This window comes from Pollachius pollachius (assembly GCF_949987615.1).
Source record: "Pollachius pollachius genome assembly, chromosome: 13".
Taxonomy (NCBI): Eukaryota; Metazoa; Chordata; class Actinopteri; order Gadiformes; family Gadidae; genus Pollachius; species Pollachius pollachius.
In genome coordinates, this window is record NC_136946.1 from 920,494 (window position 1) to 947,507 (window position 27,014).

Consider the following 27,014-nt stretch of genomic DNA (forward strand, 5'->3'; position numbering starts at 1 on the left):
TGGCTGACTGACATCAGGATGGAGGGCCACCATCGTGATTGCACGCCCTCTGTCAGACACAAACTAAACCTAGTCTCTTATATAGTTAACCTAAATACTTTGTAGGGAATGCTCTGTCAATTTAATTGAGAATATAACTGATGCATATGCATGCTATTTTATATACGGCAGCCTTTGCCAGAGACGTGACGTAGTCTTCCGTGATCTGAACGCATTTCTCGTGGCGGATTACACAGTGCCATGTCGCCAAACTATGACTGTGCGGCTGAAGAAAATGTACAGCGAAGCAGCAGCCTCCCTCCGTGAGATCCTGTCCTTAGCAGAGAAAGTCGCCATCACCACGGATTCTTGGAAAGCGTTGATTACGGAGTCGTGTGTGAGCGTGACTTTTTTACCGACTTGGTTGTGCAGAGTGTGATCCTGCTTCCTGCAGACCCGCTCAATAAAGAGACGCACACTGCGGGAAACATGAATTTTTGTTTCCAAATATTTGTTTAAAAACGAAAATATCAGTTTTAGTGTGTATGTTCAAGTTAATGGTTTTATATCTTAAACAAATTCCATTGCAAAGAGGAGGCGCGCAGGATTAATATTATAATTAAAAAGATATTGTAAATTGACATGAGATATCGTAAACGTTTCAAATTCAAGACGGGCTGGACCCAAATGCACGGCACAAATGACCACAGACGAGAGCGGAAACGGTTGAACAGTTTATTAGTCCACGGTTGATCAAGGTTGGTGCTGGTGGTTGCGTCCGGAGTGGATCGGGGGATCGGGGAACTGCGCTGGAATGTGCAGGCCACGCCCCCGCACATGAAACACTGAGACAGCAACAAACAGGGACAGACAAGACTGACAGAGAGCGGTACTAGTGGAAACTAGGATCTGGTGGGAGAGACCGTGACACACAATCCTGCTCTGTGATATATAATTTATCATAATTTCTATTAACTTGTGTGTGGCGCACATGCATTTGGTCATGCATGGTAAATGTTTTTTTCCTCTCTGCTTGCTCATCAGATGCGGCGAATTTCAGAAGTGTCGGGCGTGGTTTGTTGGCCCGCAGCTTTTCAGTGTTTCAACAGATCTCCGACACTTTCAAATTATGTTAAATCTTAATAAACAAAATGAAATTCATGGGATTTGTTCTGTTAATTAATATATGCATATTATTATTTTATTTTAAACATGTTTCTATTTTTTTTCTTTTTTTTTGAGAGGTACCGGATCTGCCCAAATAAGTAACGGAACACAGGGAGGGCAAACTTAAGAGGTGCCGGATCTTGTACTGGCAGGATCCGGCTCAAATTAACCACTGGACTGACCATAGTATTTATCTCAACAGAGGTGGTCTTGGCTGCCTGCCGAGAAACTCACCTGAATAGAATTCATGTGGCTGACAATGTCCCATGCAGCAGTGTCTTTGTCATTGTGACAAAGGCTTCACTATCAGTAACATTAAGATTAACATTAACATTACTATTGGTTTTTGCAAGTTATATTTTGGTTCTAGGGATATTGTAAGAAATATTTATTATGTAAAAAGTCAATTGTTAGGCCTAATTTCTCTGATATAAAGGAAATTACAAAAGTTAGTCAACACCAAGAATTCAACAACGTACTCAGGACTTGAACTCGAAACACCCGCGCTACAGGGCAAATGCTAGACCACTCACTCTACTGCTGGTTGATAGATTCGATAGAATACATAGAATTCTATAAAAATGTGTTGAGAAAATATCCACGATAACTATTGATAGCAATTCATTTAACTATTTTATTTGCATCATTTAATCTTAGACCCTTAGTGAAAATATACGCTGTTTGCACTTCATATATGTACATTTATGACAAAATCCTGAGGACTAGGCTTGGCGGAACCTTCTGATGATACACTTGTTTCCGACAGATGGACTTCTCTGAAACACCGCTCAAGAAAGTCTGACAGTTGGCCTGGTACCGAACAGGTTAGTTTGGTTGGATAAATTACCATGGTTACTTAGCGGAGATTCTCTTAAGTCAGGTTAATGGAACGCAACTCTAGCTGGAAGTAGCAAGGCTAAGCGAATAAGCCCGGCTTTGCCTTTAGCTTGGTTGATGGAAAACCCCTCTGGATCGGTCAAGGACATGTGGCGCACTTCCAGCCTAAACAACCCTGAGTGTCAACATCCGAACGGTCTTTATCGTGTTCTGGGGACATCTGGTGGTCACTGGGGGTCACTGCAGTGGAAACTAATTACAGTAATACTCAACGTTTAACTGGATCGGATTTGAATTAAAGTCACAATGTCGCATTTCAACTTGCTTGTGGCTCAAAATGTCTGGGATATACAGTGGGGCAAAAAAGTATTTATTCAGCCACCAATTGTGCAAGTTCTCCCACTTATAAAGACGAGAGAGGCCTGTAATTTTCATCATAGGTAAACCTCAGCTATGAGAGACAAAATGAAAAAAAAAATCCAGAAAATCACATTGTCTGATTTTTTAAGAATTTATTTGCAAATTATGGTGGAAAATAAGTATTTGGTCACCTACAAACCAGCAAGATTTCTGGCTGTCACAGATTTGTAACTTCTTCTTTAAGAGGCTCCTCTGTTCTCCACTCGTTACCTGTATTAATGGCACCTGTTTGAACTCCTTATCAGTATAAAAGACACCTGTCCACAACCTCAAACAGTCACACTCCAAACTCCACTATGGCCAAGACCTAAGAGCTGTCAAAGGACACCAGAAACACAATTGTAGACCTGCACCAGGCTGGGAAGTCTGAATCTGCAATAGGTAAGCAGCTTGGTGTGAAGAAATCAGCTGTGGGAGCAATTATTAGGAAATGGAATACATACAAGACCACTGATAATCTCCCTCGATCTGGGGCTCCACGCAAGATCTCACCCTGTGGGGTCAAAATGATCACAAGAACGGTAAACAAAAATCCCAGACGTGTCCCCCTGCTAAAGCCAGTGCATGTCCGGGCCCGTTTGAAGTTTGCTAGAGAGCATTTGGATGATCCAGAGCAGGATTGGGAGAATGTCATATGGTCAGATGAAACCAAAGCAGAACCTTTTGGTAAAAACTCAACTCGTCGTGTTTGGAGGAGAAAGAATGCTGAGTTGCATCCAAAGAACACCATACCTACAGTGAAGCATGGGGGTGGAAACATCATGCTTTGGGGCTGTTTTTCTGCCAAGGGACCAGGACGTCTGATCCGTGTGACGGAAAGAATGAATGGGGCCATGTATCGTGAGATTTTGAGTGAAAACCTCCTTCCATCAGCAAGGGCACTGAAGATGAAACGTGGCTGGGTCTTTCAGCATGACAATGACCCCAAACACACCGCCCGGGCAACGAAGGAGTGGCTTCGTAAGAAGCATTTCAAGGTCCTGGAGTGGCCTAGCCAGTCTCCAGATCTCAACCCCATAGAATATCTTTGGAGGGAGTTGAAAGTCCGTGTTGCCCAGCGAAGGCCCAAAAACATCACTGCTCTAGAGGAGATCTGCATGGAGGAATGGGCCAAAATACCAGCAGCAGTGTGTGAAAACCTTGTAAAGACTTACAGAAAACGTTTGACCTCTGTCATTGCCAACAAAGGGCATGTAACAAAGTATTGAGATGACCTTTTGTCATTGACCAAATACTTATTTTCCACCATCATTTGCAAATAAATTCTTTAAAAATCAGACAATGTGATTTTCTAGATTTTTTTTTTTCATTTTGTCTCTCATAGCTGAGGTTTACCTATGATGAAAATTACAGGCCTCTCTCATCTTTTTAAGTGGGAGAACTTGCACAATTGGTGGCTGACTAAATACTTTTTTGCCCCACTGTATCTACATTCAATCACAATCTATAACTGACACACCAGAAATGCAGAATTTACTAGCTCACTGACCCTGCTGCTGTCTGTTCTCCCTATCCCCCCGTCTTCTCTACTTCTGCTGTACTTCTGCTCTCTCTCTCTCTCTCGCTCTATTGCTCTCTCTCTTGCTTCCTCAAGTACTTGCCCTTTCAACAGTTGTGTGTGTGTGTGTCTCTATATTTAGAGGTGGTTAGGCAGTTGAAGGTCTTCTTCTGAGGCTCTCTGTTGGTTGCGTCCTAAGATGGCGTCCTCAGCTGTCTGGTGAAGACGAGGTGTTGCTCGCGTGTAGGCGCTCACACGGCCGGGGTAGGTATCACATCCTCACACAGGATGTGGTGTGGGTGGAACAGGAAGCCACACACAAAAGTAATCCATGCACAGTAATACACATTACAAAGCAACTGCAAAGGCAATGCACGGCAGAGGAGTAACGGCATGAAACTGAAACACTGAACTAAAACAAGTAAACTGAAACGATTGAACTGAAATTAATTTAACAAAACTGGATTAAACAACACAAAATTAAACAGAAACAATTAAACAATCAAATTCAACCAAAATAATTAAACAAAGTGAATTAAACTGAACAGAATTAATATGAATGGATTAAACGGGACGGAAATCAACTGGACAGAATTCAGCTGATAGAATGAGCCTGAACGTGATTCCACTCAAAGAAAGAAACCGAGCAGAACCAGCTGAGACCAGAACCAGCAGAGAGCAGAACCAGCAGAGAGCAGAACCAGCAAAGAGCAAAACCAGAGAGCAGAACCAGCAGAGAGCAGAACCAGAGAGCAGAACCAGCAGAGAGCAGAACCAGCTGAGTGCAGAACTAGCAGAGAGTAGAACCAGCAGAGAGCAGAACCAGCTGAGAGCAGAACCATCTGAGAGCAGAACCAGCTGAGAGCAGAACCAGTAGAGAGCAGAACCAGCTGAGAGCAGAACCAGCAGAGAGCAGAACCAGCAGAGAGCAGAACCAGCAGAGAGCAGAACCATCTGAGAGCAGAACCAGCTGAGAGCAGAACCAGTAGAGAGGAGAACCAGCTGAGAGCAGAACCAGCAGAGAGAAGAACCAGCTGAGAGCAGAACCAGCAGAGAGCAGATCCAGTGTGGAGGGTCAACCTACCGCTGGTGGAAGAGACCCCCAAGACCAGACCCCCCAGACCAGACCCCCCAGACCAGACCCCCCAGACCAGACCCTCACAGCTTGTTCCTCACAGAGAGAAAACTAACTTGAGCTCTCTTCTGCTTCCTCCTACTCACTCGCTGTCTCACTCTCCTGCTGTCTCACTCTCTCGCTGTCTCACTCTCTCACTCTCTCGCTGTCTCACTGTCTCTCTGTCTCTTTCTGCGTCTTTGCGTCTCTCAACTTGTATAGCCCTTAATGTCTCTCTCTCTCTCTCTCTCTCTCTCTCTCTCTCTCTCTCTCTCAATTCAATTCAATTCAATTCAATTCAAAAAAGCTTTATTGGCATGACTATTGGTAGTCCAAACAGTGTTGCCAAAGCATTACAAATATTACGATAATAACAATATGGAACGTCAGAACAATATGTACATATATCAACCTGTAACAATATAACATAACATACAGATATACATATGTACATATGTAAAAATATATATATATATATATATATAAAAAAATAATAATAATAATAATAAAAAAAATAATAATAATAATAATATTAAAAAAAAAAAAAAAAAGAGAAAGAAAAAAAAAAAAAAAAAAAAAAAAAGAAAAAAAATGAAAAAAAAAAAAATAAAAAAAAAATTTTTTTTTTTAATTAATGAAAAGCTACATAAAACGCATTATAGGTCACTAATAATCATTAATCAATCAAACAGTGAGGCCTGGTGTAGAATGTCATCCTCTCATGTTGTGGCAAGCTGAAATAAATTGTGCTGCGAGGACGGAGCTCTCTTTTCTCTCTCCCATTAATATTTGTAGTTGGTCTACATGGGAGTTTATAAAATGAGGGTGTTTTTGGCCGAATTTGCTAAAGTATATTTCGCGGATATTTTTGAATTTGGGGCAGTGTAGGAGGAAGTGCTGCTCGGTCTCTACAGCAGCTTCTTCACACTGCTGGCACAGCCGCTCCTCTTGGGGCAGCCATGACTTCTTATGGCGGCCTGTTTCTATGGCCAGGCAGTGAGCGCTCAGTCTGTACTTTGTTAGCAACACTCTATGTCTAACATCAGTCACTGTGGTCAGGTAGGGGGCCACAGTGTACTGTCTATTTAGGGCCAGATAACACTGCATTTTGCTCTGTGTGTGTGTTTTAGTGTTCCAATGGGTGAGGTAGGTTTGTTTCTGATGTTTTATAATTTGGTTGAGTCTAATTGATATATTCTCCGACTGGTCCTGAGGCAGAGCAGAGGGGGAACCTGTCTGTGGACAGAGCCTCAGGACCAGCTGAGGTGCTCTCTCTCTCTCTCTCTCTCTCTCTCTCTCTCTCTCTCTCTCTCTCTCTCTCTCTCTCTCTCTCTCTAAACCCGTGACCCGCGCTGAGAGGGGAGGCTCTTCTGGGTTTTTTTCACTGCGAGTCAAACCGTTCAGCTCACTTCCTCAGAACAGCCTGCTGCAGCGAGGAGCCTTACTTTCACTCTCTTTCACCTGATTAACTTGTTTTATGAACACCTTAACCTCCTTTTCTTTCCTTACATTTATACTTTTACAACTTTATACCGTATGGACGCAATGTAATCCCGGAGTAGATACGATAAGGTAAGGTAGACTGACAGTTTACTAGCGTTTATATTGTCTTTAGGTTACTGGTATATAATAATCAACCAGTTTACTAGCGTTTATATTGTCTTTAGGTTACTGGTATATAATAATCAACCAGTTTACTAGCGTTTATATTGTCTTTAGGTTATGTGTATGATAATGAACAACCAGCTTACTACCGTTAATATTGTCTTTAGGTTACTGGTATATAATATTGATCTCATATTGGTATATGTCTCCGTGTATCGCTTATCAATTAAAGACAGAGTTTACTGTAGAGAATACAACGATAGTTCATGTTTCACTGCTTTTCTGAGCCGTGTGGTAAATTGAACACTGCGTTCAATATTCAAGTGATTCGTTTGCCTTGATGCTACTCCGAATTAAAAGAAGGACGTGATAGAAGTCCTTTCAATGTGCTGATGTTTAAAAAAGTTCAATATTTGTGCGGATTGACTATCGATGTGTTGAGCTTCACCAGTTGATTTATATGGGATCTGTGGTTCAGTAAAGTGACAGAATTCAGACTTTGTTCCAGTGGAGAAATTATTCTAACGTTCTTTACTTTTAATTGTACCGCAATTGTACCGTCTATTGTATATCTTTTTTGTGTTAAGCACAGTTACAGTCTCCAAGGTGTTTAATTATTCATCTGTCATCTGCTGTACACATCTGTACTGTAGTGAGGGCAGTGTGGTTATGTTGTGGGGTTCATATTGATGGTCTATGACGTCCATAATGCTTTAGTGTGACCCAGTCACAATGATCTTCTCTCTCAATAAACAGCTAAAGTTCAAAAGGCAAATGAGGTTATGGATGAGTTGTGTTTGTGTCCAGGTCTCCAGTCTACTATGGATGAGGAGAGAGAGGAGGGGGGTTCTACCTCTAAGACCACTCTGTCTGGGGAACATGGCCGCCGGAGCAAAGCTAAGAGGTAAGAAGAGGATCTCTCTGTCTGTGACTGTTGTCCATCTCAGAGCTCAGCAGTGATACATCATGACTCCAGCATTAGTCTGAGTTAAAGCTGTGTGTGTGTGTGTGTGTGTGTGTGTGTGTGTGTGTGTATGTGTGTGTGTTGAAGCCCAGAGCAGCAGCAGAGAGCAGACTCCCCTGGACCCAGCTGTGTCTCCATGAAGAGTGACTGCTCTATGGCACTTCCTGTTGGGTTTAAAGATGGAAATCAGTCTATTGAGAAGAGGTGAGGATTCATCATATATTATAAAGGTACAGCTTCTATCAAACGTCCATAAATTCTGGTTCTTGTTTTTCTCGAAGAGTCCAGCAGGAGAGATCAGACACTTGTTATCAGATTTTACTGGCACTGATGTTTCCAAGGCAGGAAGAATTAAAGTGTGTGTGTGTGTGTGTGTGTGTGTGTGTGTGTGTGTGTGTGTGTGTGTGTGTGTGTGTGTGTGTGTGTGTGTTGAAGCCCAGAGCAGCAGCAGAGAGCAGACTCCCCTGGATCCAGCTCCAGCTGTGACTCCTTTGAGAGTGCCGATTCTATGGAACATCCTGATAACTTTAAAGATGGAAACCAGTCTATTGAGAGGAGGTGAGGATTTATCAGAGATCATAAAGATACAGCTTCTATCAAACGTCCATAAATCCTGGTTCTTGTTTTTCTAGAAGAGTCCAGCAGCAGAGAGCAGACTCCCCTGGACCCAGCTGTGTCTCCATGAAGAGTGACCACTCTATGGATATACCATTGGACTTTGAAGATGGACGCCCCTCCAGAGAGGAGAGGTAGGGGGTTCAAACAGACAATGAAAATAGACCAGTTGGTTGTTATCAGACTCTACTGATACTGATGTCTACAAGTCTGGGGAGATATAATTGTGTGTGTGTGTGTGTGTGTGTGTGTGTGTGTGTGTGTGTGTGTGTGTGTGTGTGTGTGTGTGTGTGTGTGTGTGTGTGTGCGTGTGTGTGTTTCCCACAGACACCTGGAGAAGTCAAAGGTTACCAGTGCTCAGTCTCTACAGCGGCATCAAACAGAGCTGATCAAGGTGTGTAAATGTCCACCAAGACGTTTGACTTCAGCTCTCCATGGACATTAGAAAGCATCTCTTGTCCAGCGGGACGTGGATCCAGGACAGATGCTTCTGATGTCCTCAGTTAGTTCAGAGTAAAGTTCTCCTTGATGTTTGTTCTGTTCCAGAGGGCTGAGGAGAACGCACACGCTTTTCTAGACAAGGAGCTGAAGAAGCTCTGGAGGGATCTCTTCTCAGATTACCCACAATGCTCAGAGGGTCAGAGAGTGGAGGAGGAGGTGGATGGTAAGAAGGAGGAGCAGAGGAGGCGCGCCATAGAGGGAGTGGTGGACATCACAAAGCTCTGCCTGATGGAGATGAACCAGGAGGAACTGGCTGAGGCACTGTGGGGCGGTAAGAGGCTCTTATCTTGAAAACAGAGAAGAAATACGGGTAATTAGGGTAATGGTGGGGGTCTCAGGTTAAAGAATGTTAAACATCATCATTACCAGCACCAAATCCCCCGACCACATCACCCCCATTCTCGTCCAACTACACTGGCTCAGTGTCCAACACCGGATTGACCTTAAAACCCTTCTGCTCACCGACAAAGCCCTCCACAACGTGGCCCCCACTTATCTCCCCGACCTCCTCCAGGAGGACAGGCCCTGCCGCTCCCTTCGTCATCCTCAGCTGGTCTTCACCGTCCCGACCTCCCGCCTCAGCACCGTGGGTGCTAGGGCTCTCAGCACCGTGGGTGCTAGGGCTCTCAGCACCGTGGGTGCTAGGGCTCTGAGCTGAACTAAAAGAGACCCCTGACAACATTGAAATCCCTCCTCAAACACATGTTGTCCCACTGGCCTGCTCGCTGTAATGACCCCCTACCGTGGGTTCGCCTCGTATCCCCGTTGTGCTGCTGTTCTTACCCCCTCCTACCTGGGTCTCCTCACTGCTGTTCTTACCCCCTCCTACCTGGGTCTCCTCACTGCTGTTCTTACCCCCTCCTACCTGGGTTTCCTCACTGTTCTTACCCCCTCCTACCTGGGTCTCCTCACTGTTCTTACCCCCTCCTACCTGGGTCTCCTCACTGTTCTTACCCCCTCCTACCTGGGTCTCCTCACTGTTCTTACCCCCTCCTATCTGGGTCTCCTCACTGTTCTTACCCCCTCCTATCTGGGTCTCCTCACTGTTCTTACCCCCTCCTACCTGGGTCTCCTCACTGCTGTTCTTACCCCCTCCTACCTGGGTCTCCTCACTGTTCTTACCCCCTCCTATCTGGGTCTCCTCACTGTTCTTACCCCCTCCTACCTGGGTCTCCTCACTGTTCTTACCCCCTCCTATCTGGGTCTCCTCACTGTTCTTACCCCCTCCTACCTGGGTCTCCTCACTGTTCTTACCCCCTCCTACCTGGGTCTCCTCACTGTTCTTACCCCCTCCTATCTGGGTCTCCTCACTGCTGTTCTTACCCCCTCCTACCTGGGTCTCCTCACTGTTCTTACCCCCTCCTACCTGGGTCTCCTCACTGTTCTTACCCCCTCCTACCTGGGTCTCCTCACTGTTCTTACCCCCTCCTACCTGGGTCTCCTCACTGTTCTTACCCCCTCCTACTTGGGTCTTATGTCTTGTTTTGATCATGCTGTTGGCGATGCAGCTCTCCTCTTGCTGTTTTTGACCCTAGATGTTTTATGAGTTGTAAGGCGACCTTGGGTGTCATGAAAGGTGCCTTGAAATGAAATGTTATTCAATGTAATTATTATTATTATTATTATTATTAATAATATTAAACGTAAGCTGCAGATCAACAGCAGAATAACTCTGTGGAAGAGATGTATCACTATCTTGTTATATTAGCATTTCATTTTACACCATTTTACTATCATTATTATTATCATTAGTCCAATCATATTGCTGTGGAAAAACCGAAAAGTCCTTAACAATTTGAATCTGCAACATGCAGTCTTTGTCACAACCAGCTTTTCTGACCAAGTTATGAAGCCACTAAATATCATGAAATTGAAATATTCAACAGGAAATATTGACATGTTCCCACTGATACCACCATCCACTAACTGATGTTTACTGTTTTTTTCTCATTTAGGACTTGCTGCTGTCGAGTGCCAACATAAAATCAAGTCTCATTTGATGAAGAAGTTCTGTTGTGTGTCTGAGGGAATCGCTCAAGCAGGTGATTCAACACCTCTGAATGACTTCTACACAGAGATCTTCATCACAGAGAGAGGCAGTGGAGAGGTCAACAAGGAACATGAGGTCAGACTGATTGAAACCGCTTCCAGGAAACCAGCCAAGGAAGAAACACCAATCAAATGTGAAGACATGTTTAAACCCTTACCTGGAAAAGATAAACCAATCAGGACAATAATGACAACTGGAGTGGCCGGTGTTGGTAAAACCATCTTAACACACAAGTTCATTCTGGACTGGGCTGAAGGCAAAACCAACCAGGACATACACTTCACATTTCTCCTCACTTTCAGAGAGCTGAATTTACTGAAAGGGAAAGAGTTTAGCTTGGTGGAACTTCTTCATCACTTCTTCATTGAGACCAAAGAAGCAGGAATCTGCAGATTCGACCGGTTCCAAGTTGTCTTCATCTTGGATGGTCTAGATGAGTGTCGACATCCTCTGAACTTCCAGAACAACAAGATATGGAATGATGTCACAAAGTCCACCTCGGTGGACGTGCTGCTGACAAACCTCATCAGGGGCGACCTGCTTCCCTCCGCTCGCATTTGGATAACCACACGCCCTGCGGCAGCCAATCAGATCCCTGCTGAGTGTGTTGACATGGTGACAGAGGTCAGAGGGTTCACCGACCCACAGAAGGAGGAGTACTTCAGGAGGAAATTCAAAGATGAGACACTGGCCAGCGCAATCATCTCCCACGTCAAGAAATCACGAAGCCTCCACATCATGTGTCACATCCCAGTCTTCTGTTGGGTCACTGCTTCAGTTCTGGAGGACATCTTCAAAAACTCCCAGATCGAAGAGACGCCCAAGACCGTGACTCAGATGTACAGCCACTTCCTGAGGGTTCAGTCCATACAGGGGGACAGGAAGTATCGTTATTTATCTGAAACAGATCCACACTGGACTTCACAGAGCAGGGGGATCATTTTTTCTCTGGGAAAACTGGCTTTTAACCAGCTGGAGAAAGGGAACCTGATCTTCTACGAGGCAGACCTGGTAGAGTGTAAAGAATACTTTGAAGAAGCCTCAGTATACTCAGGAATGATCACCCAGATCTTTAAAAAGGAGTGTGGGCTGTACCAGGACAAGGTGTTCTGCTTTGTCCATCTGAGCATCCAGGAGTTTCTGGCTGCCCTTTATGTCTTTTGGTCCTTCATCCATAATGGTGTCAATCTGCTCTCAGAAGAACCACCAACCTCCAGGAAAGATGAACTCCTCCTCTACCAGAGTGCTGTGGACAAGGCCTTACAGAGTGAGAACGGACACCTGGACTTGTTCCTCCGCTTCCTCCTGGGCCTCTCTCTGGAGACCAATCAGAATGTCCTACGAAGTCTGCTGGGACAGAAAAAAAGATCAGTGACCACTCAGATTAAAACAGATCTGCTGCGACTGACAGGAAGTAGCTCACAGACCAATAAGGAAACAGTGTCTTACATCAAGGAGAAGATAAAAGGAGATCTATCTCCAGAGAGAAGCATCAATCTGTTCCACTGTCTGAATGAGCTGAACGACTGTTCTCTAGTGAAGGAGATCCAACAGTACCTGACATCAGGAAGTCTCTCCGGAAAATCTCTCTCCCCTGCTCAGTGGTCAGCTCTGGTCTTCATCCTACTGACATCAGAAGAGGAGCTGGAAGGGTTTGACCTGAAAAAATACTCTGCTTCAGAAGATGGTCTTCTCAGGCTGCTGCCAGTGGTCAAAGCCTCCAAAACATCTCTGTAGGTTCACTAATAACATGTATTACAATACACACTGCACAATATGAATACAACTGGAATATAAGGTTAAAATATTATGAAAAAGATCTCTGTAGGTTCATATCAACATGTATTACTATTCTACTCATAACAGAATGAACATACTAGTAATAATAATATACAAAACATCTCTGTAGGTGTCCTTTTAACGTGTAATGTATTACAGTACACATAAGAGAATATTCAGAACAATAAAATATAGAGGGAGTTTTCATCAAATTATTTAGTGTTTTTTGGTAAACTAATAACATTCCTTCATTATTGAATAACTTAAAGATGTATGTTATTTTGATCACAGTTCCTAACCTGTTCTCTTAATTTTGTGTGAAGGCTGAAGGGCTGTGATCTGTCAGAGAGATGCTGTGAAGCTCTGGCCTCAGTTCTCAGCTCCAACTCCTCTAGTCTGAGAGAGCTGGACCTGAGTACCAATGATCTGAAGGATTCAGGAGTGAAGCTGCTCTCTGCTGGACTGGAGAGTCCACACTGTACACTGGAAACTCTCAGGTCAGTTTTACCCAATGGTCAAACAGTTAGACCACAAGGTTCAATATCAGAAGACATTTAACAGATTTACATCCATAAAAGTGCGCACATAAAGGGAAGCAGCACGCAACTGACACCCCCAAGCCCCCACAAAAGGTACGGCCACACTGAACGCGTGACGCGCGTTAGAGGCGTAGAAAATCTGCATCTTGCATAGGGAACCAACCGAAAATACCGCTGGAACCGGCCGTCATCCAGGCGGAGTTCCTGGAGGAGGTGGTGAAACTCACCCAGCTGTGAGCGCCTACGGAGGATGTCATGCACCCAAACACAACGGCGTTTGGGTTTCCTACTCTCCTCGAACTCCCACAACAAATACAGCGCAGCGATGGTGGTGATCTCAGCCATGTTTGTGGAGCAAAAGAAAAGTAGCGGGGGACAATCAGTTTTGGGCGGGCTCATCTAGCTTCTTAAGCGTGTTAGGCGTGTTGAACCATTTTTGTGAAACACAATGATGAAGCAGCATGTTAGGCCTAATCCTACGCACGTAACGCGTTCAATGTGGCCGTACCTTTAGTTCTCGTGCTAGCAAAGTGTTTTCCTGAACGGTGTGATTTTTATTCTAACGCAATATACATAATATTGGAATAAAACTTCTAATTATATACAAAACATTGCTTTAGATTAACTGATAACATCACAATACATAATATACATAATACTGCAACAAAAAGCAATATCAATAAACAAAATGACATTTCAAACGCTGCAAAACAAGTATCTTATTGTTTTACATTTTACACCCAATTTGAATAACCAGAATTTCTTCATTATGTAATAAGTTGAAGATGTAAGTTATTTTAATCACAGTTCCTAACCTGTTCTCTTTATTTTGCGTGAAGGCTGAAGGGTTGTGATCTGTCAGAGAGATGCTGTGAAGCTCTGGCCTCAGTTCTCAGCTCCAACTCCTCTAGTCTGAGAGAGCTGGACCTGAGTACCAATGATCTGAAGGATTCAGGAGTGAAGCTGCTCTCTGCTGGACTGGGGAGTCCACACTGTACATTGGAAACTCTCTGGTCAGTTTTACCCAATGGTCAAACAGTAACACCACAAGGTTTAATACCAGAAGACATTTAACAGATTTACATCCATAAAAGTGCGCACGTATAGTGAAGCAGCACGCAACTGACACCCCCAAGCGCACAAATAATGTCTTAGTTCTCGTGCTCGCAAATTGTTTTCCTGGTCGCTATGATGTTTATTCTCCTCACAACACAATATACATAATATTGGAATAAAACTTCTAATTACATACAAAATATCGCTTTAGATTAACTGATAACATGTATTAGAATACAATGCATAATATACATAATATTGCAACTAAAAGTAATAATATACAAAAAGACTTTTCAAACACTGCAAAACAACTATCTTATTGTTATGCATTTTACACCTAATTTGAATAACCACAATTTCTTCATTATGTAATAAGTTGGAGATGTAAGTTATTTTTATCACAGTTCCTAACCTGTCCTCTTTATTTTGTGTAAAGGCTGAAGGGCTGTGATCTGTCAGAGAGATGCTGTGAAGCTCTGGCCTCAGTTCTCAGCACCAACTCCTCTAGTCTGAGAGAGCTGGACCTGAGTACCAATGATCTGCAGGATTCAGGAGTGAAGCTGATCTCTGCTGGACTGGGGAGTCCACACTGTACACTGGAAACTCTCAGGTCAGTTTTACCCAATGGTCAAACAGTTACACCACAAGGTTCAATATCAGAAGACATTTAACAGATTTACAGCCATAAAAGTGCACACATAAAGTGAAGCAGCACACAACTGACACACCCAAGCGCGCAAATACTGTCTAAAGGTACGGCCACACTGAACGCGTAACGCGTGTTAGAGGCGTAGAAACTCCGCATTTTTGCATAGGGAACCATTGGTTTAGGCGCGTAGATGCGTAATAGCGCTAAAGCAGCGTGTTAGACGCGTTTTACGAACCTAAATAACGCACCCAACACACCTACGCGCCCAACGCACCTACGTGCGGAGTTCAATAGTTTGAACTGTTTCGCTCCTACGCATGACACTTAGCCGCGATAGCCAATCAGCGTTGAGCTTGACCCGACGTCACTGGCAGAGAGACGGAGGACAGGCGCTCCGCAGCTGATATGGAGCGCCTGTAGTTGGTGTCCTGACGGGAGATCTTGGCACCGACCCGGGCTAGCAGGTCATCGAACATGGCCCCAGGCAACCGAAAATACCGCTGGAACCGGCCGTCATCCAGGCGGAGTTCCTGGAGGAGGTGGTGAAACTCACCCAGCTGTGAGCGCCTACGGAGGATGTCATGCACCCAAACACGACGGCGTTTGGGTTTCCTACTCTCCTCGAACTCCCACAACAAATACATTGCAGCGATGGTGGTGATCTCAGCCATGTTTGTGGAGCAAAAGAAAAGTAGCGGGGGAAAATAAGTTTTGGGCGGGCTCATCTAGCTTCTTAAGCGTGTTAGGTCCGTTGAACCATTTTTGTGAAACACAGTGATGAAGCGGCAGTTTAGGCCTAATCCTACGCACGTAACGCGTTCAGTGTGGCCGTACCTTTAGTTCTCGTGCTCGCAAAGTGTTTTCCTGAACGCTGTGATGTTTATTCTAGCGCAATATACATAATATTGGAATAAAACTTCTAATTATATACAAAACATTGCTTTAGATTAACTGATAACATCACAATACATAATATACATAATACTGCAAGAAAAAGTAATATCAATAAACAAAATGACATTTCAAACGCTGCAAAACAAGTATCTTATTGTTTTACATTTTACACCCAATTTGAATAACCACAATTTCTTCATTATGTAATAAGTTGAAGATGTAAGTTATTTTAATCACAGTTCCTAACCTGTCCTCTTTATTTTGTGTGAAGGCTGAAGGGCTGTGATCTGTCAGAGAGATGCTGTGAAGCTCTGGCCTCAGTTCTCAGCTCCAACTCCTCTAGTCTGAGAGAGCTGGACCTGAGTACCAATGATCTGCAGGATTCAGGAGTGAAGCTGCTCTCTGCTGGACTGGGGAGTCCACACTGTACACTGGAAACTCTCAGGTCCTTTTTCAGCCTCTTCAAACTGGGTCTTGGGGTTGTTTAATATGTAAGTCTGGCCCGCTGATGTGAGGGTTAGGGGTTGACCTGTTAACTACTAGTATGTTATGTTTGTTATATGTTATGTAACTCTGGTCAGCTAATGTGAGCTGAGGAGCTGTCATTATTGTAGACATGGGGATGAGGCTTTAGCCGTGCTGTGATCTGAATACAATGTACACCTCACCATAGAACACCACTGGCCGTGGTAAAGTGAATCATATTGAACATTAAAGATAGACTTTATTAACTTCACATTAGTTTGGTGTAGTGCCGCTCATGTCCGATGCATTTCTGTTGCTCTTTTGCCTGCTGACAAAAATCTCCCTGGTTCTACACAATGTTAGAACCTGTGAAGAAACGGTCTCAGCGTACCAAACACAGCAGACTTCTCCTGACTCTAATCGAACAATATCTCATTGAGTTGTAGCTATTGAGAAAGGAACTTTTGGTTATGATCCTGTTTGACATTCAAGTGAAGGAAGTTCTGATGTCTGTGATGATGTCATCTCCCCACTTCCTCTTCCTGTTCTCTTTGTCCTCCAAATGGAATGAATACACTTTATAAATGTGGTTACTTTAGTATGAACTGCTCTCAACCAGAATAAATATAATAAAGTTTGTGTGTGTGTGTGTGTGTGTGTGTGTGTGTGTGCGTGTGTGTGCGTGTGTGTGTGTAGCTTGTCTGGCTGCCTGGTCACACAGGAAGGCTGTGCTTCTCTGGCCTCAGCTCTGAGCTCCAACCCCTCCCATCTGAGAGAGCTGGACCTGAGCTACAATCACCCAGGAGACTCTGGAGCTGCGCTGCTCTCTGCTGGACTGGAGGATCCACGCTGGAGACTGGACACTCTCAGGTATGGAGAGGACAGCTCACCACTCAGGGACAAAGTCTCCTACGAGGATTCAAGCCGCTGCTAGATGAAGTGGTTTGAAGAGGCAGCTGTCACTCATGTTGTGTAGAACGTGATGAGACGGCAGATGATGAAGGTGAATGTTTCAACATGCTGCTCTCACTTTGTTTCCCCCCCAGTGTGGAGCACGGTGGAGTGTGGAGGCTGAAACCAGCTCTAAAGAAGTGTAAGTGTCTCTTTAGTTTATGTATATATATTTATGTATACATTTATACATATATACCTACCTACCTACCTACCTACCTACCTACCTACCTACCTACCTACCTACCTACATACGTACTGATGTGTTCTTTTTGGAAATGGTTTGCAGAGTAAGGATCGCTTGTATCTCATTTTATTTGGTAAAGGTTTGGACTAGTCTCTATGAAGCAAAAGGAGGGGAATTGTATAGGCACGCGTGGAGATGCACTTAGTAGGGCATCTGAAGGATGCATTACCTGGAGCGTTCTGCCCCCTGGGCTATGTGTTGGGACTTTAATACTGGGCAGGCGTGGACTCAGTTATGTGCTCTGATTGGCTAAGCATGGTGCTGAACTCCCGCCTCCTGGATACCCGTATGTGTTCTCTATGCTGATCTCTTGCGGCTATGTGCGGGAGTTACTCTTGTTTTTGTGGCCTTGAGCGTCTGGGTCTCTCCAACATCTTGACCGTATCTCTAGAATTGACACATGATGAATGGCTTCCTGTATGAGCTGGACGCCTCCCTAGGCTCAGGATCCCTCCCTAAGATGAGAGAGAAGCCTCTTTAATTGGCAAGGGCATATGTGACCTGTTAGAATGTGTGAATTATGTCACAATACATACATAGTATACATAAATGCATAGTATACATACAAGTTTTGACAGTTCATTTCCAGCCTGTCTGTGTGTATGATGATATACATACGAATCCTAGCCAAGTGCCCCCAGTGATGTGTATATGTATGTGTAGGTGAGCAGGTGTATGTCTGAGTACATGTCTATAATAAATGAACCAGTTCTATGGTTCATCAGTCCATCTCCAGCCTGTATGTGAGCTCAGCTCCTTCAGTCTGTTTTTTACACGGGTGTCCCTTTGAAGGTTGAGTGCCATGTATGTGTATTGGGAAATTCAAAAGTGGAATATCTTGAAAGATATAACAAATATCGTTTAGATATGTCCTGGGTGTAATACGCTCATTATACCGAACATTTTGATGTATGATATGTTAATGTGAAGTAAATATTGAGGGGGTAAATGCACTTCAAACATTTGTCCTCGTTTCAATGTTTTGATTGTGACAGCCACTCACACACACATGGGATTTCCAATCAACAACAAAGTCTGAAAGAGAATAAAAAGAAGAAGAGCGCAGGAGAACAGTACTAGTGATGATGATGATGATGAGGATGAAGAATGGTTCAGCAGCTCATCATGTCTGGTTCTCCCTCAGATGCCTGTGAACTCACACTGGACCCCAACACGGCCCACAGACTCCTCTCTGTCTGAGGACAACAGGAAGGTGACGCTGGTTGGAGAGGACCAGTCGTATCCGGATCACCCAGAGAGATTTGACTCCTGGCTCCAGGTGTTGGGTAGAGAGGCTCTGACTGGCCGCTGTTACTGGGAGGTAGAGTGGGAAGGACATGTGGAGGTAGGAGTGACATACAGAGGAATCACAAGGAGAGGATGGGGTGGTGACAGCATGCTTGGAGGGAACAACAAGTCCTGGAGTCTTTATTGTTATGATGATCGTTACTCTGCCTGGTACAACGGTAGGAGAACAGACCTCCCTCTCCCCCCCGCTGGCTCCACCAGAGTAGGAGTGTATCTGGACCGGCCTGCTGGCTCTCTGTCCTTCTACAGAGTGTCCCCAGGTGGAGGAGGGTCCTCAGACACACTGACACACCTCCACACCTTCTGGTCCTCCTTCACCCAGGAGGACCTCCTCCCTGGGGTCTGGGTAGGGGGTGGGCGGGGGTCCTCAGCGTCTCTGTGTCGGTTGTAGAAAAGAAAAATGTGCGCCCGTACAGACACACACAAACACACATACACATACACAAACACACACACACAAACACATACACACACACACACACACACGCACACGCACACACATACACACACACACACACACACACACACACACACTCTAGTTAGAGGATGAGAGACTCTCTCTCTCTCTCTCCCTCCCTCTTTTCTTTCTCTCTCACTGTGTGTCTGTGTGTGTGTGTGTCTCTCTCTTTCTCTTTCTCTTTCTCTCTCTCTCTCTCTCTCTCTCTGTCTCTCTCTCTCTCTCCCTCTCTCTCTCTCTCTTCTGGAAAGTATAGCATGATAAACCATGAAAAGACTTTTAAGATCTCCCATGGTTAGATAACCGCGTATATTATTTGAAATATATATAAAATACCTATTGATGGTAAATGTTTGTATATTTTCAGACTTCACCAGTTTTGGTCTCAAGGGCTCTGATATCATTTTTGTCATAGTCCTGATTTAAAGCAGATTTTATATTTTATTAATAATAAGCAAGAGGTCTGTGGGATAATGTTGCACGTTGTAAATTACTTAAGACTAAATCATGATTTTTTAGATTTTTCGTGTTCTGTTGAGAACCAAGCGGCCGCAGAACATGTTCAGTTATTAAAGATGTGTCCACACCTGTTGATGATTTGTAAAGTCTGCTGCTTCTATTGTTTTACTAACCATAGACTGTAACATCTTTGTCGATGTCAGGTGACGAACACGCGGCTTTATATCGTAGACTTATTTTACGCCGCATGAACGTCAGCTTCTCACGCTATAAATCTAGAAAATTAACAATTAACTTCTCCCTCGAAATGGTGTCCATCACGGGTCACTGTCTGAACAGTGTCTCATCCCTCCACCACTAAAGCAACTCTCTGTTTCCTTTGTCAGACTCTTTGAGTAAGTCCTTGTGTTTTTTGTGTACATGTAACAGACTATTTTTCTATAAAGGGAGATTAGCACCCCCTATCGCCTATTGACAATTACTTCAGGTAGGATGTTCCTCCCTCAGCCTCCATTGACTAATTTCCCCGAAAGTCACATAATCCTGATTTACAACCTCATTTAAAGCAGATTTTATATTTTATTAATAATAACCAAGAGGTCTATGGGATAATGTTGCATGTTGTAAATTACTGTAAACCGAATCTTGATTTTTTTGTGTTCTGATGGGAACCAAACGGCCGCTGAACATGTTGTTTTAGTCCTTGCGTTTATTCTGTACATGAAAGGGACTATTTTTCTGTTGTATTTGTTAATGAAGCATAATTGCAATAAACAACTCGGTGGATCCGACTGAATGTTCTCGTGTGTTCAGCCGATGATTACTCGTTTTTTAGTGAATAATGCTTCCATAAGAGCCTTAAGATAAATAATATATTAATTAGGGCTGTCAAATTAACGCAGATTAATCATGCTTCTATAGTGCCCTTTGAGTGCCCGGTGCGTCATTTGCGTTGAAACAAAATGGAGGCAGACGAGAAGACGCTGCTCAGCCCCGTGCACGGAAAGTTCAAGTTTAAACTCCCAGACGGAACTGTAGATAGGAACACCCTTATCTGCTATCTCTGTAGTAAGGAATTTTCCTATCACCGGAGTTCATCAACCCTTAGATATCACATCAACGCAAAACATTTGGTAGCAAGCTGGCAGGTACGAGCTGCCACCGCCCCTGAAGCTGGCGCTAGCAGCCAGCCTCGTCAAGCCACACTCGACTGAGATGCATTGAATCCTGAGTGAGATGGAAATGTTATTCATTTGATCTTAATATCCACCGTATGTTAATGAAAGACACTCATCTGCCATAATTTACTTGAATTAAATCATTTTTTGAAATACTTACTTGGAAAAATGTTCCAAGTAACTATGCCATGAATTTAGATTAATTAATCACAGAGCCTGTAATTAATTAGATTATGTTTTTTGATAGCTTGACAGACCTAATATAAATTATAAATTATAAATAAAACCACAAATGTTTTTCCTCCCTGGGTTTTGGTTGGGGGGGTTCTCAGTGTCTCTGTGTCGTTTGTCAAAAGAAACCACAGACAGACGGACGGACACACTCTGTCTCTCTTTCTCTCTCCCCGTCTCCCTCTCACTCCCCCCCCCCCGTCTCCCGTGTGTGGGTGTGTTCGGTGTGTGTGTGTGTGTGTGTGTGTTTGTCCGTGTGTGTTCGGCGTGTGTGTGTGTGTGTGATCGGCGTGTGTGTGTGTGTGTGTGTGTGTGTGTGTTCGGTGTGTGTGTGTGCGTGTGTGTTCGGCTTGTGTGTGTGTGTGTGTGTGTTTGGTGTGTGTGTGTGTGTGTGTGCATGTGTGTTCAGCGTGTGTGTGTGTGTGTGTCTATTTAAGTTCAACACAGGTGGGGGGGGTCTCACCCTTCTCAGCGGGGGTGTGGAGGACTTCGCCCTGGCCCCGGCCTCCGCCCGGACCCTCAGGGTGAAGGCCCCCAGACAGCTGGGGACGGGTCCCATGTCCCAGCGCCGCTCCCCTGTGTGGTTCCACACCGTCTCGTAATCCTCCAGGCCCCTAGGGGGCGACAGCACAGTACAGGGACTTCAGCTTCGATAGAAAAATGTAATCTATATATATATTTGGTATATATATATATTACAATAGCAACATAACTATGTTGCTCAAATGTAATATTACATTGGAGGAACAAAGTGTAGTCTTGTGGTGGACTCTATAGACATAATTCACCATACTGTGTTATTGACATGTTTTCGTTCTGTGTTATAGGGACGCTGTCTCTTTAAGATCAAGTGACTTGTGTGTTGATATGACGATCGGCGCAATGTTTGAATTGAACAGTTTTTTATTTATGACAAAATGAACGACCTGCCGTTGCTTGTCGACGTGTGAAATTGTCTCTTCACTTCTTTTATCGCAATTTCTACAGTCTATAGACAGAACGTCTTACCTGGGAGAGTTTGTGGACGGCGACGCCGTTAAAACAGAAGGAAGGGGGGAGGGGGGATATCAATCTCACAAGACATTACGGGATGCGGGATCGATCTTGCGCTTGTCTTTCAACGCGCCCGTGTGTGCATGCGTGTGTGTGTGGTGTGTGTGTGTATGCGGTGTGTATATATGTGTGCTCCCCCCGACCCACCCCCAACATGTTGAACCCACTTATCCCCACCCCCAACGTGTCAAAGCCACTTATCCCTCCAAGGTAATACGTCTTCCCTGGAGGCTGCACCTTAAACTTCCCTTAAAGTCCCTTCTCTTTGCCTTATTTTCTTCCCTGGAAGGTGTCCCTTAAATCCCCCTGAACCCGGACGTCTGCCCTGGAAGGTGCACCTTAAAAGTCCCTTAAAGCCCCTGATCCATCGCGGACCCCTCCCTCAGGAGTCGGTAGGTAGACGTGACGACGGAGGGTCCGTCGGAGGGCGGAGTCAGCAGCACTTCCAGCGCTGTGGTCGTCCTTGGCGACGCCCTCCCCCCACCCAGCAGGTGTAGTTCCCGCCCTCGGACCGCTGGACCCGGTGCCCCACCAGGGCGCCGTTGCCTAGCAACTCGTACTTCCCCGGGACGGGGGTCACGACCCGGAGGGTGGGGGAGATCCAGGAGACCCTCGTGTGACCCATGATGCTACTGATGGTAATGAACAGTATGGTTACGGTGGAGAGGACTTCATGGCGTTGGACCTGAAGACCCTGACCTGGGTCGCTCCAGTACGTCAGGCTGTCACCACCAAACTGTAGTACTGTGTTGAAGTACTGTGTTGATTGGCCGAAGAAGGACCTGAGCTATGGGAAGAGCACTCTGCAGAGAACAGGTAGAGTCACATGACCTGCTGGCTATGACAGACTCATGTCTGGTGGATGAACTGATACACTACAGGAACAGACTGTACACCTGTCTCTCTCCCCCCTCCCCCCTCTCTCTCTCTCTCTCTCCAGAGCGTCCGCGGGTGTCTCTGTGAGCCCCTCCTCCCCAGTGGTGTGCCATGCTACAGGCTTCTTCCCTGACAGGGTGGTGGTGTTCTGGAGGAGAGACGGCCAGGAGCTCCAGGAGCAGGTGGACCCCGGGGAGGTCCTCCCCAACCACGACGGGACCTTCCAGGTCAGCGTGGACCTCAACCTCACGGCCGTCCCACAGGAGGACTGGGGAGGTACGAGTGTGTGGTCCAGCTGAAAGGCATCGAGGACATCTCCACCCCCCTGGACCCCGCCCTCATCAGGACGGGGGTAAGACTGGTGTTGGAGGGGATGGAGGTGGGGAACACATGTCTCACCACCTCCACCTGACCTCATCACATCCAATGCCAGGTCTGCTACGATACTGCTGAAGCTACTGGGTGAACACACAGCTCTCAGGAGTAGCTCACTGCAGTAGAACACGGAGGATTGTGGGTAAATGAGTTCTATGAATAGGGCTAGGCTCAGATCAGTCCCTGAGTGACCCTGAGCTCCAGAACAGATTTTAGAGGAATAGCTACACTGACGTTGTGTTAGTCGTGTGTGTAGCATCACGTGACCGTAGACATGTGTTTCAATGATGGAGGGATGGATGGGGGAGGGTCTCTGTCCAACATTTATTCCTACACACCTGATTTTATTTTCTTGATTTACCTTCAAGACAAGAGTCACATTTACATTTAGGGCATTTAGCAGACGCTTTTATCCAAAGCGACTTACAATAAGTGCATTTGTTACAATAAGTACATTTGTCATAAGAAGTGAAACAATATATCGCTGTCGGTACAGTAAAGACGTTCATAGAGCCAAGTGCAAGTATTACAATCGCTAGGCTAACCCATTCCCCGTGTAAAGCAGCGATAGCAGCTACTGTAGATGCTACACAATTAAGTACCTTGAATAAGTGCAATGTACAAGTGCCAGGACGTACAACATTCAATGGTGGCTGTGCATTGGTTTCTATGCAGAGTCGAGATGAACTCTGAACAGGTGAGTTTTGAGTCTTTTGCGGAAGCTGGTGAGCGACTCTGCGGTCCTGACATCGGTAGGGAGCTCGTTCCACCACTGAGGTCCCAAAACAGAGAAAAGTTGTGACTTTGCTGATCGACCTTTGCTTGCTCTTAGCGATGGCGGTACCAGACGTCCAGCTGAGGTAGTTGAGCGGAGGGATCCAGCTGGGGTGTGTGGCTTTACTAATGCTTGGAGGTAGGCAGGGGCAGTTCCATCGACTGCCTTGTATGCCAGTACCATCATCTTGAATCTGATGCGAGCAATTACAGGGAGCCAGTGGAGGTCTCGGAAGAGGGGGGTTACATGTGAGAACTTTGGTAGGTTGAACACGAGGCGCGCTGCCGCATTCTGGATGCGCTGCAAGGGTTTAATCGCAGAGGCAGGGAGTCCAGCCAGGAGCGAGTTGCAGTAGTCGAGGCGGGAGATGACCAGTGATTGGACTAGAAGCTGAGCTGCTTCCCTTGTGAGGAAGGGCCGGATCCTGCGGATGTTGTAAAGTGCAAATCTGCAGGACCGGGCCACCGCAGTGATGTTTGCGGTGCAGCACAACTGATTGTCCAACACTACACCAAGGTTTTTGGCAGTTGGAGAAGGAGATACAGTGATGTTCTCAACAGTGACCAGTAAGTCCATGTGTGGGCAATCTTTCCCTGGTATTAGGAGGAGCTCAGTCTTGTTGAGGTTAAGCCTCAGGTGATGGGCAGTTGTCCAGGTGCTGACTTCTGCCAGCCATTCAGATATGCGTGTTGCAATCAGGGCTTTGTCAGATGAGGGAAAGGAGAGAAATAGCTGAGTGTCGTCAGCATAGCAGTGATAGGAAAAGCCGTGGGATGTAATTACAGAGCCCAGAGATCTGGTGTAGAGGGAGAACAGAAGAGGCCCCAGTACCGAGCCTTGAGGGACACCTGTATCAATGTGGTGGCATGGTTAGATGTTATAATTCTGTTGACCTCGTCTGAGGTGAGAGGGATGAATTGGGTAAAGACAGAGGTGGGGGTCGGGGGAGGGAGGATGGTGGCAGTGATAAAAGAGGAGCTAATGTCCTTTACTTTCTGGGTAAAGTAGGTAAAAAAGTCATCAGCAGTGAGGCAGGAAGGAGGAGGAGGGGAGGGAGGGTTGAGGAGGGAAGAGAACAAGGAAAACAGTTTCCTGGGGTTTGAGGCGGAGGAGTTAATTTTGGTCCGGTAGAAGGCAGATTTGGCTGTTGATACAGTGGAGGTGAAACCTGAGAGAAGAAGGAGATAGTGAGATAGATCATTAGGACAGTCTGATTTCTTCCATTTCCTCTCAGCTGCCCGCAACTCTACTCTATGGGTCCGCAGAGATTCAGACAGCCAAGGAGGGGGGGTGAAGGGGTAGCGGGTCGGACTTGCACCCGGTCGTCTGGGGTTCAATCCCCACGCAATTAGTAGTTTAGGAAGGATTACTGGAGAAATCAATCACTGCCTACTAGGGTTGTGCCGATGGACGGTGTCATCTTCCGTCGTGATGGCTGACTGACATCAGGATGGAGGGCCACCATCGTGATTGCACGCCCTCTGTCAGACACAAACTAAACCTAGTCTCTTATATAGTTAACCTAAATACTTTTTAGGGAATGCTCTGTCAATTTAATTGAGAATATAACTGATGCATATGCATGCTATTTTATATACGGCAGCCTTTGCCAGAGACGTGACGTAGTCTTCCGTGATCTGAACGCATTTCTCGAGGCGGATTACACAGTGCCATGTCGCCAAACTATGACTGTGCGGCTGAAGAAAATGTACAGCGAAGCAGCAGCCTCCCTCCGTGAGATCCTGTCCTTAGCAGAGAAAGTCGCCATCACCACGGATTCTTGGAAAGCGTTGATTACGGAGTCGTGTGTGAGCGTGACTTTTTTACCGACTTGGTTGTGCAGAGTGTGATCCTGCTTCCTGCAGACCCGCTCAATAAAGAGACGCACACTGCGGGAAACATGAATTTTTGTTTCCAAATATTTGTTTAAAAACGAAAATATCAGTTTTAGTGTGTATGTTCAAGTTAATGGTTTTATATCTTAAACAAATTCCATTGCAAAGAGGAGGCGCGCAGGATTAATATTATAATTAAAAAGATATTGTAAATTGACATGAGATATCGTAAACGTTTCAAATTCAAGACGGGCTGGACCCAAATGCACGGCACAAATGACCACAGACGAGAGCGGAAACGGTTGAACAGTTTATTAGTCCACGGTTGATCAAGGTTGGTGCTGGTGGTTGCGTCCGGAGTGGATCGGGGGATCGTGGAACTGCGCTGGAATGTGCAGGCCACGCCCCCGCACATGAAACACTGAGACAGCAACAAACAGGGACAGACAAGACTGACAGAGAGCGGTACTAGTGGAAACTAGGATCTGGTGGGAGAGACCGTGACACACAATCCTGCTCTGTGATATATAATTTATCATATTTTCTATTAACTTGTGTGTGGCGCACATGCATTTGGTCATGCATGGTAAATGTTTTTTTCCTCTCTGCTTGCTCATCAGATGCGGCGAATTTCAGAAGTGTCGGGCGTGGTTTGTTGGCCCGCAGCTTTTCAGTGTTTCAACAGATCTCCGACACTTTCAAATTATGTTAAATCTTAATAAACAAAATGAAATTCATGGGATTTGTTCTGTTAATTAATATATGCATATTATTATTTTATTTTAAACATGTTTCTATTTTTTTTCTTTTTTTTTGAGAGGTACCGGATCTGCCCAAATAAGTAACGGAACACAGGGAGGGCAAACTTAAGAGGTGCCGGATCTTGTACTGGCAGGATCCGGCTCAAATTAACCACTGGACTGACCATAGTATTTATCTCAACAGAGGTGGTCTTGGCTGCCTGCCGAGAAACTCACCTGAATAGAATTCATGTGGCTGACAATGTCCCATGCAGCAGTGTCTTTGTCATTGTGACAAAGGCTTCACTATCAGTAACATTAAGATTAACATTAACATTACTATTGGTTTTTGCAAGTTATATTTTGGTTCTAGGGATATTGTAAGAAATATTTATTA

General features: G+C 45.1%; 1 protein-coding gene across 12 annotated transcripts in view; it reads left to right on the forward strand.

Moving 5' to 3' along the window:
* The window catches only part of LOC307084948 (uncharacterized protein), a 140,591-nt gene that overhangs the window by 93,735 nt on the left and 19,842 nt on the right, over positions 1-27,014 (forward strand). For 11 of the 12 annotated variants that reach the window (XM_079749488.1, XM_079749499.1, XM_079749498.1 and 8 more), the window contains 5 exons: positions 13,908-14,081; positions 14,561-14,734; positions 15,939-16,112; positions 16,829-17,002; positions 17,179-17,225. In XM_079749488.1, the coding sequence (XP_079605614.1) occupies positions 13,908-14,081; positions 14,561-14,734; positions 15,939-16,112; positions 16,829-17,002; positions 17,179-17,225 (743 nt within the window). Of the gene's footprint in view, positions 1-13,907; positions 14,082-14,560; positions 14,735-15,938; positions 16,113-16,828; positions 17,003-17,178; positions 17,226-18,474; positions 18,650-27,014 lie in introns of those variants that run through there. The other variant, XM_079749489.1, reaches the window with a different exon arrangement.